Raw genomic sequence first — 18,781 nt, forward strand, 5'->3', positions numbered from 1 at the left:
CGTCTGTCTGGTCAAAACGGCTGTAAGTGATACGTCGAGAGGATGGTTATTTGACGCCTCACAAAATCCTGGCTTGCTAGCGAAGGCTATATACGTGTATTTCTCTGATTCCAGCCACTTGTAATATGTTTCTGACTGAGTCTTGTATTCCTTTCGTCCTCTTTGCACACACATAGCTTCGTCACTGAAATCTACATCGTGCGTCCGTTTTATCCATACAAATAAACACGTGAGGTCACAACTTATTGTCTAAACTTGTACTGCAGTTTTTCCAGTATCTTCAGATACAATAACGCTAAAGAGATCCTTAAAAGAGAAATTATATGAGTTTTTGCCTCGGCTACCGTCGTACGCTTGCGGCACGACAGCTGTGAAATCGTTGGTGCGTAAATACTAAAACTAAACCTTTTGGACAACGTAGAACTTCCGTTCTCACTGTGAGACTCGTCAACCAGATTACCGGGAGCAATATCGGCTCTGGGCACTGGCGATGAAACACCTCAATCAGTATCACGATCCAGCGGTGTTTCACCGTCACGAAAGTGGCAACTGTAAATCATTGATCATTTTACAGGTCCTCATTGAGTTTCATTGAAACTAGAACAAAAGAAATAGAATATGTTGTGCGCACCTCATGCAATGGCCGAACGCGCGTCACAAACGCTATTCGCTGCCAGTCTAGTGCCCCCGGTGGTATTGGAAGCATAGAAATCACGAGAAATGAAACATCAGGTCCCTAATATGAAGAGTTCTTTTAGGTGCTGGCACAGTTAGTGATGCAACAGTTCCAGTGTGGCAAAAAAAGACACCCGCAGTCCACATGTAAACAAAGCTGGCTACCCGACGGCTATCACGCAAGATACTTTCTCCGGAGGCCGCATCGCGGCGCCACCAGTTTGTCGCACGCAGTGCCGTGTATGCCAAAGGGAGTCTGGCCATTAGGAGGAGCCTAAAAAAGGGGCTCGACCTGTCAATCAAATTGAGCGTTTTTCATTGGCTGCTGTTTTCTATGCGGGCCGCCATGACACCAAAATTTTCCCGAAAATGGCGGCGTAGCTTGAAACGGCGAAGCGAGGATTTCATGACAATTTTTTTTTCACAAATTACGTCAATTTTATTCCGTAAGTGTACATTCTGTTGCAATTATCTTGCAAATCACCTTTAAATTACGCTCCAGTGTCGATGTTTACCTGAAAATATGTTTCGTCGTCCTTGTTAGGCCTAGTAACGACAGCGATCACAGGCAAATAGCGAGAAAAACGCTACAAATGGCCAAAAATTTTCATTTTATGACATACTTTTATTCATATACACACCTTTGCCCGTTCTTGGTTCAGTCTTGTCATGTTTCATAGTTGAAATACGTATAATACCGGCAGTCTGTTCCAACTAGCGGTTCTGCCGGCCAATCAGTTCTGCTAGCAAGCACTTCTGCTTCTGCCTTCTGCAATTCTGCGTCTTCCCGGCGTGCCCCTCACCATCCAGATGGCGCCGTTAAAAGTGGACGCAAAATCCATTATGTTGCTAGGTCGTCAGGGAATAGCCTATTCAATCTAATCCAATCCAGTTTCCCGAAAATGTCGGCACCCAGTTAATACAGGTAATATATAGCTTGGATAGCCTGGGGTTAATAGCGAACTGTATTTTGGCTCGTGATTGGCCAGAGAGCTCAAAAAGTGGGTGGAGCTCCAGGTATAGGCATGTTCCATTAATGGCCAGACTCCCTTTGGCATACACGGCTCTGGTCGCACGCACACTCCCTATAGAGATCAGTGGTGCCGTGTATACCAAAGGGAGTCTGGCCATTAATGGGACCTGCCTGTACCTGAAGCTCCACCCACTTTTTGAGCTCTCTGGCCAATCACGAGGCAAAATACAGTTCGCTATTAATCCCAGGCTATCCAAGCTATAAATTATCTGTACTCGCTGGGTGCCGACATTTTCGGGAAACTGGATTGGATTGGATTGAATAGGATATTCCCTGACGACCAAGCTACATAATGGATTTTGCGTCCACTTTTAACGGCGCCATCTGGATGGAGAGGGGCATGTCGGGAAGACGCAGAAGTAGAGCAGAAGAAGTAGCAGAAGTGCATGCTAGCAGAACTGACTGGCCGGTAGAACCGCTAGTTGGAACCACGACCTACTAGATTATAACGACCATGTCACAATCAGAAAACCCTATGAGGAGCCTGTCCACACGATCCGCCAGGGGCGCTACTGATCGGCACAACACGATTGGACGATGGAAATTTGAATTCTGAACGCGCAGAAGCGTGTGTACGACTACCGTAGCAGACGACCGCGATAGCCCCTATGAAAACGCGTGGAATGATTATGATAATCAACCTCAGAATGAAACATCTGTGGAACGTCCACCGCTTGTACAGAAATACTACGGTAAGCTGAAGTACAAAGTATTGTAGAAGTAGAGGAAGCAATAACTGGGTCGATCAGAAGCGCCACCGCTACCTTCCAAAAATGCGGCGCATAGAAGGGGTGCGCCTGACGTGGTCGTTATAATCTAGTAGGTCGTGGTTGGAACAGACTGACGGCATTATGCGTATTTTAACTATAAAACATAACATGATTGAATCGAGAATGTGCAAAGGTGTGTACATGAATAAAAGTATGTCATTAAATGCAAATTTTTGGCAATGCGTAGCGTTTTTCTTGCTATTTGCCCGTGATTGCTGTCGTTACAAGGCCTAACAAGGACGACGAACATGCTATTTCCAGGTAAACAATGACACTGGAGCGTAATTTAAAGGTCATCTGCAAGATAATTGCAACAGAATGTACACTTACGGAATAAAATCGATGTAATTTGTGAAAAAAAGTAATCATGAAATCCTCGCTTTGCCGTTCCAAGTAAAGTGTACTAGAACATATGTACTTTATCCATGGTTCCAAGCTACGCCGCCAATTAGGCAAATCCCACTAAACCAAATATGTCCCAAGGATATCCTGGGGAAGAACTGAATTTGACATTTGGATATCCCAGGGATGTTCGTGAGCGTCCCGTTTACGTCCGTGCGACGTCCCTGGGAACAAACTTTCTTCCTCATTTTGCAGTCCTGCGGGACATCCTATGAACGTCTCCGTTGGATATCTGGATGTGAATGGGACGTTTACCGTTTCATATCAAATTAGCTTCTATGCTGAGCACTATGCATTATTTATTAAGTTTTTGTTATCTGTCCACGTTTTAGAAATAGTTTTGGATAAATAATCGACATCTTTTATTTGAGAACGGTATGCAACCGCTGTATACAGCTATGGATACAGCACTTATCGGCAACGCCACGTGACGTTGCGTATCCTATTGTTGTTATGGGAGACCGCTTGCACTCGCACATACACACATATGCGATATCGAGTGAGCACTACCTACGGAGGCCTGTGGTGGCCTCTTCTGGCGTACTGGATGGAGCATATACTGAAATGAGAGTTGTAGGAGTACGTTCAGTAAGTGTATAGCACGGTGAACTACGATTGTAACGATGAAGACGTCTTGGGAACTAATTAGTTCGTGTGCCAACAACGCCGAAGCATAACCGTTGATACTTTTGGTGTCCCTTTCTCACAAACATTGTGTTTTTAATTCAAACTATCTTCCATGATGTGATTACTCTGCAAATAAAGGTCTAAACGCAAAGTGTTTCTCGCTTTGCTTACGTCACTCCAGTAAGCGTCACGTGTCCCAGATATGTGCGCAAAATGCAACGCGGTGGGGCAATTCTTTTTACATCCTGCAGATGTCCCTGGGAGATACAATGTCGGACGATTTTCAACGTCACGTTGTGGACGTCCAAATAACGTCTGGTGGACTTCCTGGACATAGGTGACGTGTGCGACTTTTCTGGGACGTCCCTGGGATATTTCTGGTTTACTGGGATTAGAGTTGCCACCAGGCCGGTATTATACCGGCACGGCCGGTTATTTGCTCGCTCTGCCGGTTGCCGGTAGGAAGGTGATACCGGCAGCCTTTTGCCGGTATTTGTGGCTCAAGACCTTTCATAGGGGCTTTTACGGTGTTTTCCCTTCAACATCCCACTACAGCTTGAATAAATCTGGAGCACAGACCCAACTCCGCAGTCACCAGTCGTTTCCTTAGTTATTCATTATTATTATTATTATTCATTGTTATTATTATCATTGCTATTCGTTAAGTCTTGTGTTCGGTGGGGACGAGAGCAGTAGTTGTGCAAAGCTGTTTGTGGTTGTGTAGAGCCAGCTAGAACTTGGGCCGTAACATCATGAGATCTCCGCCTGCAAAGAAGGGTTTGTCTGCGTCGATGAGTTTTTCAAAGTAAGTGGCAGTTCAATCCGTTTGCTCCAATAGATCCAGTGTAGCGTTCATTCCTGTTTATAGCAATTTCTAGCATCAATGATCCAGCCACACCCAGGAACATATGTTTCCTCGTATTATCTTTCTCTGTGTGTGTGTGCTCGTGCGCCCCTCACTCACTTTCCCTTTCCCGCGAGCCCTTCCTCCTTTCCCTCTAATCTACCTCCTCTCTCAGACGGTATTTTTCACTGCGAAAGGTGGCAACCCTACCGCCAATAAACCTCTAACCGAGTAACGTCATCATGACGTTGGTAGACACACCGAAACCAAAACAGATCGGAAGGGGAGAGCTGGGTTCCACGAATGGGAATTTGTTCGCTGCCTCCTATTGAAAGAAAAGTAGGACCGAAGGTCGCGTCCTTTTCAGAGACCATCGTAATCCCTTCGAGACCGTGGCTTTCGGCTGCGACCTTGTTCGTCACTAGCATTGAACGTAGTTCAACTCTACCAAACTTGTGGCGCTGTCGAACATTGTGACGTCATTTGTTTACAAACAGGTAGAGGTCTATTTCGGGAAAATTTTGGTGTCATGACATAAAAAACAGCAGCCAATGAAAAACGCTCAATTTGATTGACAGGTCGAGCCTCTTTTTGAAACTCCTCCTAATGGCCAGACTCCCTTTGGCATACACGGCACTGATCCATCAGCGAACGGTAATCTAGAAGATGGGGGGGGGTGTAGTTTCGTAGACGGGCTTATGGCTTTTTCTAATTAGCCGGAGTGTTCAGAAGAGAAATAATGCACTGAAGTGAGAGAAGACCATATAGCGAATATAAAAAAAAAAACAAGAATTACAAGAATTTGTGGTCTAGAAGTTATTTTATGTGCATCTGAAGAACCCCATCTGATCATGCATCTGATTACAGTGCCCTAGAAGATTGTAGTGGAAAATGCGACGCTCCCTCTGTGAGGCTCTTGAGGCGGATGCCACTGTGGGGCGCTGGCGTAGTTACCCCGAGCAGAAACTGGCGCCGGCGTATTGGGTTATCGCACTTCCTAGTATTGTTATTTGTGTGTGCGTGTCTCTCTGTGAATTATTCCTTGTTACTTCTTTCAAAAACTTTTACTACACGACACAGTCTACCGGCATATGCCACATAAAACAGGAAGCACGCGCAATGAGGGAGACAGGTTTATGCTTTCAGGTATGGAATGATCGCAGGCTATGACGCTGTAAAGTTGGCTGATAAGTACAAGACACAAGATTATAACGACCACAGAGTATGAATATATAAAAAAACAATGAAACTGCAATTAAATGCAACATTGGATGCATATTAATTACTGGCAGGTAAAAATGACAAGGTATGTGCAGCGACTGAGCTTCAGATATTTTGCAGAGTCGCGTTTCTGTGCTTTGGCTCGATTCAGCGACTTAACAAAAAAATGAAGCCTAGTGGTAACATAAAATACCATAACTTCAGCATTCAGTTGCTTGCTATGTTCAGTGCAACCAATGGGATCCTGTCGAGTTCTATGAAGAAGTGCAATATGAAGTGAAGCAATATGCAAGTGAAGAAGTTCCTGCGTACTGAAGCAGCTTGTAAACACGTTTTCCAAATTTTCCACGAACATGAGCATAAAGCCTGATGGATACAACAGCCCCCCCTTATCTTTCAGCTGAGTCAGCTGAGCTGCCTGCAGGTTCTGTACATCATTCTTGTCACTAAGCAACAACTTTCTACACATGTCCACTTTGATTTAGACAGGAATTTTCTGGCAACATAGCCAGCTATATAAAAAATTAGTCTCTGGTCGCTTCTTGAGGATACATATGCGACATGGTCTGTTGACTTTTCAATTACAAGTTCGGCGCTGCTGAGGTCACCATCTCCAATGAACTTGTCTATCAGAGTCTGCTTTGCGCATTTGCTCTATGCCGTTTGTACTGAGCAGACCAGGCTCCGCATTTCCATTTGCAACAGATTTTGCCATACTATAAAAGCTAAGGCAAGAAACAGTTATCAAAAACTGTTGTGGTGTTGGATGTGACAGCCTGAGGATTGCCAGTGATAGCCAGTCTTGCAACGGGGCGCGAAGCAATGTGTCTCTAACTTCTTTTTCTTCTTCTCCATCGAGGACTAGCACACTCAAATACCAGCAAAATTTACAGGAAGCTTCACTATTTTGATGCGTCACACATCGCCTTCTTTCGGAGTCACCAAAGCATCACGCAAACCACGCAAAAACAGCAAAAACGCTGCAGCGTACATAGGCGCTTCACAGTTTCTCCTCGGGAATTCGACAGCAGCGCCAGGAGATCCAGCAGCGGCCGTCCGCTCGTCCTTCCTCAGCTATCGGGCTGAAACCGGTTCCGCTCTTTCCACTATACTCTTCTAGGGCACTGTAATCTGATGCACTTGTAGCGCTGGAGAAACACGGGAGTGCTAAGCCTAACGGATTCGAAACTTCTCATCTTACGAAAGGAAGGGGGCTAAATCACCTCACTTTAGGGAGGTTAGGTTAAGTTAGGTTCTGCAGATTGGGGGTCTGGGGGGCGCCCCCTCCCCCCCCGGCACGCACCGGGCGCCCGGGCGCCGAGGCTGTGCCTCGGGTTAGGTCAGAAAGTCCTCATCCAAGATGGCGGATTGCCTCGAAGAAACGAGCGATAAAATTTAATTTTTGTATGTTTGGTACGTTATACGACGTGGTTTTTTGTTTTATTTCATCCATAATTTTCTCATCTTTCTAGTAAAATCACCCGTTATTTGATGTTTACTTCCGTTTGTTTAAAAAAGCCATAAGCCCGGCTACGGAACTACGTCCGATGTGGGTTGGAGTCCTACAGCTGGAGCTGGCTAACCTTTTCAGTGGTTTCCATCTTCCATCTAACAGGCCCGCCAGGGGTACCCCTACAATTTGTCCATCAGTCCAATCCAATCCAATCCTGTTTACTGAATGTGGACTTGCGGGTATGTGAAACGCATTGAGTTGACGACGCAGCTATTTCCTAGCATTTATCCATGACAAGCATCGTAAATTGTATCGGCCAAGGGCTGGGTGCCATAAATCTTCATCCACCGAAAGATGATTGCGGTAAGCTATAAGATTCGTGTGCGCAGTGCATGTCCGTGTTGGAATATCTTCGCAGTGCATGTCCGTTTTACAACGCAGCTTTTGCCTTGTAGTAACGTTCTGCACCAACTTCTGAAAGCATTGTAGTCTAAAACCAACGAGAAGACCCACCACTGCCGATCAATATTTGTCGTCCTATTATCATTGCGTCACAAGGGTTTATTCCGAGAGTTTACTCCAACAATAAATAATCAAATCCCCCTCTCCCCAACCTTCAACATGCTGGTATCCTACACCAGAAGCATAGCCAGAAAAATATTTCGGGAGGGGTTCTGCGTGAAATTGCAAGGGGGTGTGGATATCACCCTCGTTTTCCCTCTCTCAAATACACTGCCAAGGGTACGGGGGCTTGCCTCCCCCCCCTTTTTTTTTTCCGGCTGCACCACTGGTCTGGACTGCACATATGCGCACCCCTATTTCACGTACCTTGAACGAAAATTACACTACCAAGGTACCCTGATAGAGACATTGCCGCCAAGTTGCATAAGCATAACGTTGTAGAATTAGTGTAGGCCATGGAAGTGTTATGAAACAGCCTCCAGCCCATGAAACAGCTCTTCACTTTCTGTCACAGGCATTTTTGGTGCAGTTGGCAAATGTGCATATGTCATGGTGTTGAACATTGCCAGTCATGGGTATGTTGCCTAAAAAATGTAATGAAGGTACTGCTACAGCTAGGTGACGAAAATGTCAGACTTTGTAGTAGCTGTTTTTCAGCAAAACGCAAATTGGCAGTGGAGCAAACTATCAGTAAGTTAGAAAATGGGTGGTTCTCTAAATAGCTCTTGAAGCTTTTAACAAAAAAGTCACAATGAAAGCTGCAGTGATGCAGTACGCAACATTACAACACACCTCTTTTTTGCACAACTTTTTGTTGAAAAATTGACACACAAAACATGTACATCAGTGGGAAGTATCTGTCAGTGTTTTGAGATAATGACAACCATACCTGTCTGTTTGCATTGCAGTAGCAGTATATCCTTCTGATGCTCAATACAGTGTGCTACCCTGTCCAACAGTTGTAACGTAATTTGAGTACATTTAATCTAATATCTGCTTATGTCACCTTCTGCTGTGACATATTCTCAATCTATGAAAGAAGTTTTCTGGTTTCAGTTGAGTCACACCTTGACTTCTTGTGAGCCTTCGGTGTGTTTTCCGTTGCAGCTGAAGAATTAGCGCGGCAAGCAGATGAGGAGTGGGAGAAAGGAAATGCCAACGTGATTGCATTTTACAAGCAGAACCTCCCGTCCCTGGACAACGTCAACTACGAAGACGTCAAGGCCGTAGTGACATACACTGTTGCAGATTCCTTCAGTCCAAGTGATTGGAGACCACTGGCCACAGCGTTGGGCATTCCAGACTCTGAACTGGGGGTGAGTCCAGCTATGAGCCAAGGCTTTAGAGTATTAACACTTACAGCCCTTTCTTTTTGAAGTTAGTATTTAATTACGGAGTTTGTCGATTTTAACTAATAGAATTAGGAGAATAGATAATTAAATAATAATTTTAAGCAATAATATTATCTTAGTCAGGGTCATGCTATAGACAAGTTTTACAGAATTGAAAACAGAACTTTTTCTCTTGGGGGTGTGAGAGAAGAGAATCCTGGTCCTGAAAAAAATAAGGAAGATCCCGATAAAGGCACATACATCGAAATATCCACCTCCAGATTTCACCGTGCAAATGTACCGAAAAAAGCATGTAGTATGCGCAGGAAGGGCAACATTTATCCCTCGTCAGAGGCTGTCTTGGGGGCTGGTTGGACTAGACGTTGACTTGCCGTCCAGATGAATTGCTTTGTGGCCCAGGTAGGCCACCTATGCCCAGGCTTATTTTCTTCCTGCACTCTTGATGCACTTAGTTTCGGTTTTGGCTCATTTGCGTGGCAAGATTTACTGATGGATATCTCAGAGTACATGCTCTTTTAAGGGGATGGTTCGCTCCCTAACGAAACTGGGAAAACGAGGCTGGACAAGTGCAGTAGACAGTGAACAACTCTCTGCCAACCCCTTAAGTTAGAAATCGATGTATTTTTCGAGCTTACGGTATTTTCCTACTTGCACCAGCAGTGCGTCTGGGTGCTGGGGTAAGAGCATGTTACAGGAGGCTGCAATCGGGTCTTGTGACGTGTCGTGACATTGCTTCAGGGCTGGGGATAGGAAGCCACATCTCTGCTAGAGAAATAGGAACGCACTCTTGTCGCCACATTGGAAAGCCTGCTTGTGTGGATCTGGTGTGGATCAGGTGTCTACAGTAAAACATCCATTTGGGCTTGGTTCATTTCCTTGACGATAAAAGTGCTAAAAGAGACAAACACAGACGACACAACATAGAACACTACTTTGAACAATTTATTAGACTGTCAAACCATCTTCATTTATGCAGCAGGAATTCCCTTTCCCTCTCCGATAGCGTGATACTCTCTGTGCTAACACACATTTCACCACCTGTACCAATCAGCAGGTCTTCCCAAAGCTCTTTCTCTCTCTCTCTGCTTTTTGTAACGCCCCTTTACTGTTGTTTGCTATACAATTCATCGCACCCATAATCTCTGGAATGCAAAAAGAGATTCCCTTGTCTACTGTTTTTGTTGTTGCGGTGCTCCCTTAGACGTGTGTTTAGGCATCTGCCAGTCTGTCCAATATAGTTTTTTCGACAGCTCAATGGAATCTCATAGATTACCCCAGATGCAGATTTTACATCCTGATCCTGATGCTTAACTAAACATTCTGTTTTCTTTTCATTATTAACATTCGCAGGCAGCCCCAATAATTTCCTGTTGTGCCCACACACAACATTTACTTGATGTCCTTGTGCCATTTTTTTTTCAGTCTACGAGATAAACCATGAATATATGGAATAAGCATAATACTTTCCATCTTTTTCAACCCTTGCTTATCTCTTGCACCTTTATGGAATTGCTTAACAATTTTTGAACATACACTGCTAAGCAGTTCTAACGAATACCCAGCAGTCTTGAGCCTGCTGGGTATGAGGACAGATACTAGTGAGATAAGCACAACATCCCCATTGTCTTGCGGCCTCCCAAATAGAACAAACAGCATCTAGTCATAACGGCCCGGATAATTCTTTATTTATTTATTTATTTATGCTGTTGTATGAGCCGTTCCAGTTGTGCTGGTTGCGTATTCTGTGTTCTGTGTCTGCAATTGATAAGCAAAGCTCTATGTTCTTACTGTAATTTTGTTGTAATGTGCTCCGTGTACAGTATCGTTATAGCCCTATTTATTAAAGTCAGTTACCTGGCTATCTGAAACCCAATCCATTCTCTTTCCCATAATATGCAGGTGAAAGTTCCCCAGATACTTATAAAGCAAATACCACTTTCAATGCTATCACTGGGGGTGTGATACATCAGCTTCATATGTTATAGTGAAAAGAGTAGACAGAGCGATGAAAAAAAGTTGGACAACTTGGTTTCAGCAAATAAGGCAGCTAAAAGCTACCGGTGAGTCAGTTGCATAAAGCTCATAACTGAAAAGCTAATAAAAATTAATGGCTTAATCTCTTCAAGTGAAGGCTCTCTATCCATTTATCACCCATGGTTGACGAAGAGGTAATAAAAGTAAAACCCGCGTAACTGACGACGTGCTTTCCGACATCCGTGAGAAAATAAAGGAGGGCATAGCATCAAAGTAACGACCCGTACATGCTATGCGATGTACGGTTTCGCGAAGGTACATGCATTCTAGCTTACAAAAAGAAAATAATTGCGCTATTTGGCTGCTGAATTTTGTTCATGTGGCCATTCCACAACCCAGTCGGGTGCAATTGTACTTGTGCTTATGGTTCGTCCCTTTTTATAAAGGCACGTTGCACTTCAAGAAACCTGCTAGGGCTGTCAGGCTGGCAAGCACTTGTGAGTCATGTGGGTAAGCTTTGACAAAGTGACATATTGAGCATGGAGATGGTATCCAGGGCAAAAACGGACTCAAGACCGAGTTGTAATTGTGAAATTCCCAGCGTCTTTCTTTGACGCTCTAAAGCACGTATACACTATTGTACATAGTGACCGAGAAGGCGCAAAGTTTCGCTCACATTTGATTCTCCTTATGATGCTTGTGCAGTTGGAAACAATGGCATATTCTTTCTCTCTATATATATCTCTCTCCCTCTCTCTCTCTGGTTTTCCTTTTTGAACCAGCGACTGTCCTCGTGCCAGAGGTTGAAGACATTGCTTCGGGGCAAATAAGAATAACACCTGCTTGACAACAGGCATGACCCGGGCCGCGCTGCTCAGCTTCTCAGTCTTTTATTCTATCGTTTTGGTGTTTACTGGGTCAGGAGATGGCCCCTGGGTTTCGTGGTGCATTGGACCTGTACATGCGGCCTCAATTGCTAGCTTCTTGGCGTACCGGCAAGTTCTGTTGTACTCTGCAGAGATGACTCGCAAGCATGTCTGTGGAAAGCGCAAACCGAAGACGAAGGCACAGTTGGCCAATATCCAAAGGGCTCAGTGTCAGCGTATGAAGAACAGCTCTACAGTATCTGGTATGAACGAGTTCGAAGCTATTGTCAGCGTGTCATCTGTTGATGGTTCGAGTTCATCTGCCAATGTCTGTGACGGTAACGAGTGCGAATACTGTATAAGTGCTTAAATTCACGGGCTCAATAATTCGTGAATTTGTGATGAGCCAGGATCAGGCAATTATTCGCGGAACCTTAAATTCGCGCTACCGCGCTGCGTCCACCCCGCATCTTAAGGGCCATCCACCTTGAACTTCCTGGAAGAAGCTAATAAAGGGTATCACAACTGGGTAACTCGTTCAATTTGTCTTGCTTTTGAGCACTTCTGACTGCAAGGGATGCGATTAGGGGGTCCTACTCGGCTCGTATCTGTGCCATTGCCCAATTGCCCTGTCTCCCGTCATTCCTGTCATCGCATCGAGCAGGTGCGATTGGCACTTGGTAGTGATGCGACAACTTTTCCAAATATCTATACGCGTGGCAGAGTGCATACGCGCTTGCTGGATGATCTGGGCTTACAAGGAACCGGAATCACGGGAGACTTACATCCGCGCGGGATTCGTACGTGAAGGCGGGACTGCAGTCTCCAGTTGCAGCGGCGAACTGAACACTTTGCGAGGCAATGCAGTGTAACAGCATAAGAAACTCCGTATACATACGTTGCCTCAGCGTCCTGGGTCAAATTTCTTACATATTTCGTTCACGTAGTTTTCTGTCGTTGGTTCGAATATTTCGCAGGACTTTAAATTCGCGAAAAAAGAGCGTTCGCGAATTTCGCGAAAAATAGGTCCTCGCGAAAATTACTACTTATACAGTACCTAGGAAGTCCTCAAAGTGCTCCGCGTCTCGATGAGGACAGAAGCCCTCACGACGACGGTCAAAGTCCTGAGAATCTGTATGTCCTCGACGGAAGACGTATTGTTGACATCGGACACTTCATTTCATCACTCAAAGGGTTGTGTAGGCACGCGCCATTCAACCGATGACCCAAGACCGATGACATCCAAGGGAGGTAAAAGGGTTAATATAATCCCCCACAGAAAAAGAAAAGAAAAACGAAACAAGGCTTCCACACTCCTGAAAGCGGGTAGTGGACCTCTCAGCTACATGCCGTCATGCAGTACGAAAAAACAAACAGAAAAGGAACGAAGAGTGAGGGGCGGAAACAAGCAGGTTGAGCGGCTATGATGGCGGGAGCTCTGCGGAGAGCCTGTCAAACACTACATATTTTCCAGTTGATCCGACTTGGTGAATGGACATGTTGTTGTACTCTGCTTCCCGTGCTAACGAGTTCAAACCCAGTGCCAGCTGTGTTGAATGCTCTTCTTCTCACGTTTAGGTGCGCACATGTGAACAGTTTCTTGCGATGTCGGTCTCGGGTGTAGGAAGAAATGGTCCCAGAAAGAATAGTCCCGTAGGAATGGCCCCGGAAAAAATGATACCGGCCAGCGAGAGAGAAAAGAAAAACGGTCCAGTTGACTTTTTTTTCTCTCTCTCTCTCTGTCTTTGCTTCCGCTCAGAATACAACTTCACTGCATATATTTTTCTTTTCTTCTTTGTATTTTCGTGCTGATAAATTGCTATCTTAAAAAGTATTGGGTAGGGGTGTCTGAATATTATCATTTGGACTGGAGACAAACATACGGTATTATCGTTATCTTATGCGTTATACGTAATTATAATATACGCTCGAACGCAGGGATGCTATTGTTCTCTATCGCGGGAGCGCGTGATCAAGTAAAAATTAATGCCAGAACAAACGTTTAGCAAACAAGATAAATGTAAGAAATAAAAGTACCAAATAATCGTACTTATGATAAATAAATATAAATAATAGTAATACACAAATAAAATAAAATACCAAGTCCGGACAGTCGTCTCAAACCACCATCTTTGCCTGCATGTTTCTGCGTGTGCTGCCGAATGTGTAACTCTCCTTCTAAAGGGTCATTGTCAGTTAATAAGATTCTGAAAATCATCGATAAATATTTCTGCTTTTGATACGTATTGTACATTGGTTGTATATTTCATGCACTATAACCGTGGTTAGTGCCGATCCCCACCTTCCAGTGAGGTCTTTTTTTTTTCTCTCTCTCTCTCTTGTTATTCTCAGTTTGTTGTCGGGAATTCCCTTGTAAGGTTGGTGACAGGTCAATGGTAGACGGCCACCGATCCTTTTCACGTTCAAAGCATTTCTATCTGGGTTTGTGGACGCGACCTCTGTATGTATAAGATATCGCGTTCTGGCACAGATAACAACGTTGGTACGGTTCAGGCCCGCCCACACACACAAAAAAAAGGGGTGGAGAGGAAAGAAAAATAAAGATTTAACAAAGAGCATGGACCATTGATATGCGCTGCTCGTTTGCGAATATGAATCGCGTTGTGCTCTTGCAGTATGTTGCTTAGTTTTCAACAATGTCATCTTATCTCAGCAATGAAAACAAAGGAAACCTAAATTTTGTGGCAGAGTTTTAGTATATAATAGCACATATGTCACATACTCAATGGTTTGCTATAGTGCACTTGAAGTATACGTACAGCGCGGTTCTGTTGAGCACCCAAAATGTTTTTATGGACATTGAATGATTCTGACAAAACTACTTAATTAATTAAGTATTACTTACCGGTTTAAGTTATTTACCGTGCATAACGTATAAGCTAATGGTATTATCATATGTTCAACTCCAGCCCAAATGATCGTATTCGGACATTCCAACCTGATACTTTTTCTGCGCGAAGATACAAAAGGGAAAGGAAACATGTATACGATGTGTATGTGTGTGCTTTTTTTTTCCTTATTCAGTACCGAGCGAGAATAAATACAAAAGTCATACTCTCGTGTAAAATTTGTACACAAAAGGAGGTGTTCAGTCAAAAGTGGCGTTCAGTCAAACATCTTGAACAAAACCACATTCAACCGAGCAGCATTCGGTCAAATCGGCGGACCACGTGCTAGCCACTAGGTGCCGATTTGGGGATTGTCGCAAAAATGTAGTTGCTGAAAGTGCACGTTCATGGGGTAGACAGTTGGTACCATCACATGGGAAATTCACAAGTTAGTAATTTTTGTTTAATTGGTGAGGGTATTGCAAACGAACATTGCATAGCATAAGTACAGCCCCACTGATGCCAACGCAGAATAAATTATTTCGCCATCGTGAACCGTTTTCTATTCTTCCAGCCGGGAGATTTTGGTGAAGCAGCAAAACGATACACAAGTCGAACAGAGTGCAAACCAAGGAAGCAGCCGACAGACACATGAATAGATGCGTTTGTTCCCCAAAGCTGCATTCTCCTCAAGAACCCCTCTTTTCTTAGGAGATTAACCGCGCATCCCGAGCGAAGTCGGGGCGAACAAAAACAACAAAGTCACGCATGCTGTGGGGACTACATGCCCCCGCGCTGTATTGCGCGCTTCTTGAACAACGGCACTAGTTACAGCACTCGGCGCCCCTAGCGCCGTCTCGTGCTCAGAAACGATGAAACGGCGCGGGGTACATCCCCTCTTAATGGATAATTAAAATTGATTAGAGGTAATTGAATTTTTTGTAATTAGTTATAGCGATGTCCTCATAGTATCCGCCTTGACTTGTAACAATGGAATGGTGTAAACCCGACACGTGTCTAGTTAATCAATTAATTCGTAACTTATGCGACCTAAAATCAATAAAAGTGCTCGGAAGTGGCAATAGCTCCCCCGAGATAAGTAGTGTTGGCGCCCATGATTTTCAGACAAGCAGATTTCTTTAATACCATTTTTCTAGCACATTAGGTGTAACACCCTGTGTATATATTTGTATATTAACTAGGGTTGTATAAATATTCGAAATTTTCAAATATCGAGTTTGATAGTTCTATATGCAATTAAGTTATCGAATTCGAATATAGCGATATTCAAAGATATTCTATACTTTTTTTTACTATCGCACTCAGGTAAGGTACCATATTTGCTCGCATATTGGACGCATTGGCATATTGAATGTACCCCAACTTGAACGTATCGCACACCCCAGAGAGGAGCGCCTGGCGCCAAGAGTGACGCACTACAAATGCGGCGGACACCGAGGAGTATTTGTCCACCCTTGATAGAACAGAAGACAATTTCATGTGGGACAATCGTGACAATCAGGAATAAACGCGATGTTCAGTACCGGAGAGATTGCTGCATATATCGCGGGTTAAACCGCGACAGTGAGGCTGAAATCACGCCGTTGGATTCCGGGGAGATAGCCACAAATGAACGAATTGCGACAATGAGGAAGAATCGCGATGTTCAATTTCGGAGAGATTGCCACAGATATCTCGGAAGAAAATGGGAGAACCTGAATGGTTGGGTTCCAATTTTTCTCCGCGTATTGAACACCACCCTCCATGTCACAATGTCCTTGGGTAAAAGAAATGAGTCTTATACGCCAGTAAATACAGTATCACTAACACGAGGAAACAGTGCTAGAGTGGGACAAGATGAGAGACAAACGAAGCGCTGACTAGCAACTGAATGTTCTTGTATGTACTCTATGTACCAGCTTGCCCACACAGTTGCTTTGACATCGCATCAGTCTTTCTTCTGTCGGAGTGCCCCGCCGTATTCTATTGTGCAGTTGAACGTCGGTAAGTTGAACAGTGCTTGGAATTACCACTGCAGCCCCAACAAAACAATTTTCTCACCTTGTGGCGTACAAGTTGGCAACAGAAGTGCCCACTCCTCGGAAAATATTATCTGAAATAAATATTTCTGTACTAGTGACTTCAGATAGCTTGAATTGCTTTCGGTTGGCTCCACCATGGTCACAAATTGTCACCCGTTACCAGATCGCCCGTTAATGCGTGTTGTTTCTGCACAGAAGCAGGAAATGGCTGTTCACAAGGAGCTTAAGTATTCTTCATTTTGTTTATTAAACATAAAATGTTTGTGTTTTTTGTCTACTGGATTGTTTCGATCTGTATTCGTATTCGATTTGCAATTATTTGTATTCGATTCGTATTCTATTTGTGCTTGAAAATCACTATTCGCACATCTGTAATATTAACATAAGACATATAACATATATATATGGTTGCCTCATTAATATGGACCACGTCAGTATGGGCAAATTGAAATCTAGACCATTTTTGTGGAGCACAATCTTTTCCAGTGTATTTTCATCTGATTGATAGAGAAACTCACTTTTTGGGCAACGTAACGGTCAATGAGGTACCATACCTGTTGAACCTGTGTGTATTTCCGCCTTGTTATGGACACCATCGGTATGCAGAGAACTTCACCCATCATCGAACAAGCATTTTGCTGCACGCAGCACAGAAACGACTTCTTTGAAAAACAAGACAAGGACAGAGAGTTCTGAACGGGATTGTAGGATATTCCAAATTTCTTTCTGTGGGGCGGTTCCAAGAAGCTTGAGCGTGTACACTTCCATTGGTTCCTTGGCATGGTCATGGACTCATATCTATGCTGGACTCCCATCGAAGCCCGTTTGCTTGTAGCCTTCGGCGGTGCCTGGGAGTTCCAAGAATGGCTGAAACACTGCAGGTTGTCGGTGAAGCTGAAGAACTCCCGATCGAGGTTCTGCGTGAATGCGAAACAGCTCAGCACTTCCTCCGTTTGCTGTGCGTACAATCACTGTCACCCGCTCCTCTGGAAAGTTTGATACCGCCCACTGGACCGCACACTGGGCGGTCCTGCCATTTGATGACTCAAGAAAATGTCATTCTGCAGCTTCGGGCAACGTCTTCAACCATAGGCAAAAGCTTCGGAGGACAGCAGTTAGCATGACAAGCAAAGCTGCAACATGCAAGAGGAAATAAGATATGAGGACATGGAGGGAGCAGAAGCAACGCTTTGGCTGTATATCCCAAAGTTCACCATGGAAGACATTCTAAGCCCCTCTGTCAAGTGGTCAGATGCTGGGATAGAAATGCCATGTGGGAGAGAAGATGTTCACATGATGCGGAGACGTTGGATGGAGTGGAACCCAGTCAGCGATGTAATACTGATTAAAAGGACAAAAATCTGCAGTGAAAATCTGGGTTAGTCATTTCTCTTTCTCCTGAAAATGGTGTGAAACTTCTCAATGTTTATCTTCATTGCGTGTTGTGCTCCCTGCTAATCAGTGCGACTAGTCATCTTTAACCTCTGGGAACAGGCGTCGTTCGATCATTTAAGTTGGCATACCAAAGTGTCATACCTTTTGCCTTTATGTTATTTATGTTAACTATGAAGTCTGGCACCTCTGAGTGCTGTGCATGTTGCCTCATCAGTACCACCACCTTGTTCTATCTCTGCTGTTCCGTTATTTTTTTTTTCAAGTTTTTGTTTCGGTTGAGCCGTGGTGTAACATGATACTTACAGCAGAAGTGGGTTGTTGTCTGCATCAGGTTATGCTCAATTTTGCATGTCTGCCACACTGAAAAAGCACATGGACACTGTTGTCAGAACAAAACCCACTCATTGTATAGCTCTAGAAGCTACAGAACAAAACCTGTACACAAAACATGCTCACATATTTATTTACATTCAGGGTCCATCGAGGGCATTCACAGAACGGAGTGGACAATGCGACACATATCAAAACACAATAACAACACAAAAAATTTGAGTACATATGCATGGCGCGGGCCGGTCAGAGATTTTACCCAAACCATACCCAGAGATAATTTTTCCACACCCCTCCAACACCACCACAAAGATCATACAATACCCCTCAAAGTTTTCCATCAATGTACAAGGCCTTACCCTAGAAAAATCTACTCATGCTGGCACGCTGTGCTCGCACATTACTCAATGCGGGTGGCACATTGTGTTGTCTACATACAGGGTGTTCAAAATTAAGCTTTCACTAGCACTGTATAAATAGGCTAAT

At 44.2% G+C, this 18,781-nt stretch overlaps 1 protein-coding gene across 3 annotated transcripts in view; it reads left to right on the top strand.

Moving 5' to 3' along the window:
* The first annotated feature begins 7,218 nt into the window (after positions 1-7,218).
* Positions 7,219-18,781, top strand: part of LOC135394168 (uncharacterized) — a 33,285-nt gene continuing 21,722 nt past the window's right edge. The window contains exons 1-2 of one of the 3 annotated variants that reach the window (XM_064624745.1): positions 7,219-7,388; positions 8,595-8,803. In XM_064624745.1, the coding sequence (XP_064480815.1) occupies positions 7,316-7,388; positions 8,595-8,803 (282 nt within the window). In that variant the 5' untranslated portion in view covers positions 7,219-7,315. The remainder of the gene's footprint in view (positions 7,389-8,594; positions 8,804-18,781) is intronic. The other 2 variants (XM_064624743.1, XM_064624744.1) reach the window with 2 other exon arrangements.

Source organism: Ornithodoros turicata, chromosome 5, assembly GCF_037126465.1.
Source record: "Ornithodoros turicata isolate Travis chromosome 5, ASM3712646v1, whole genome shotgun sequence".
Classification (NCBI taxonomy): domain Eukaryota; kingdom Metazoa; phylum Arthropoda; class Arachnida; order Ixodida; family Argasidae; genus Ornithodoros; species Ornithodoros turicata.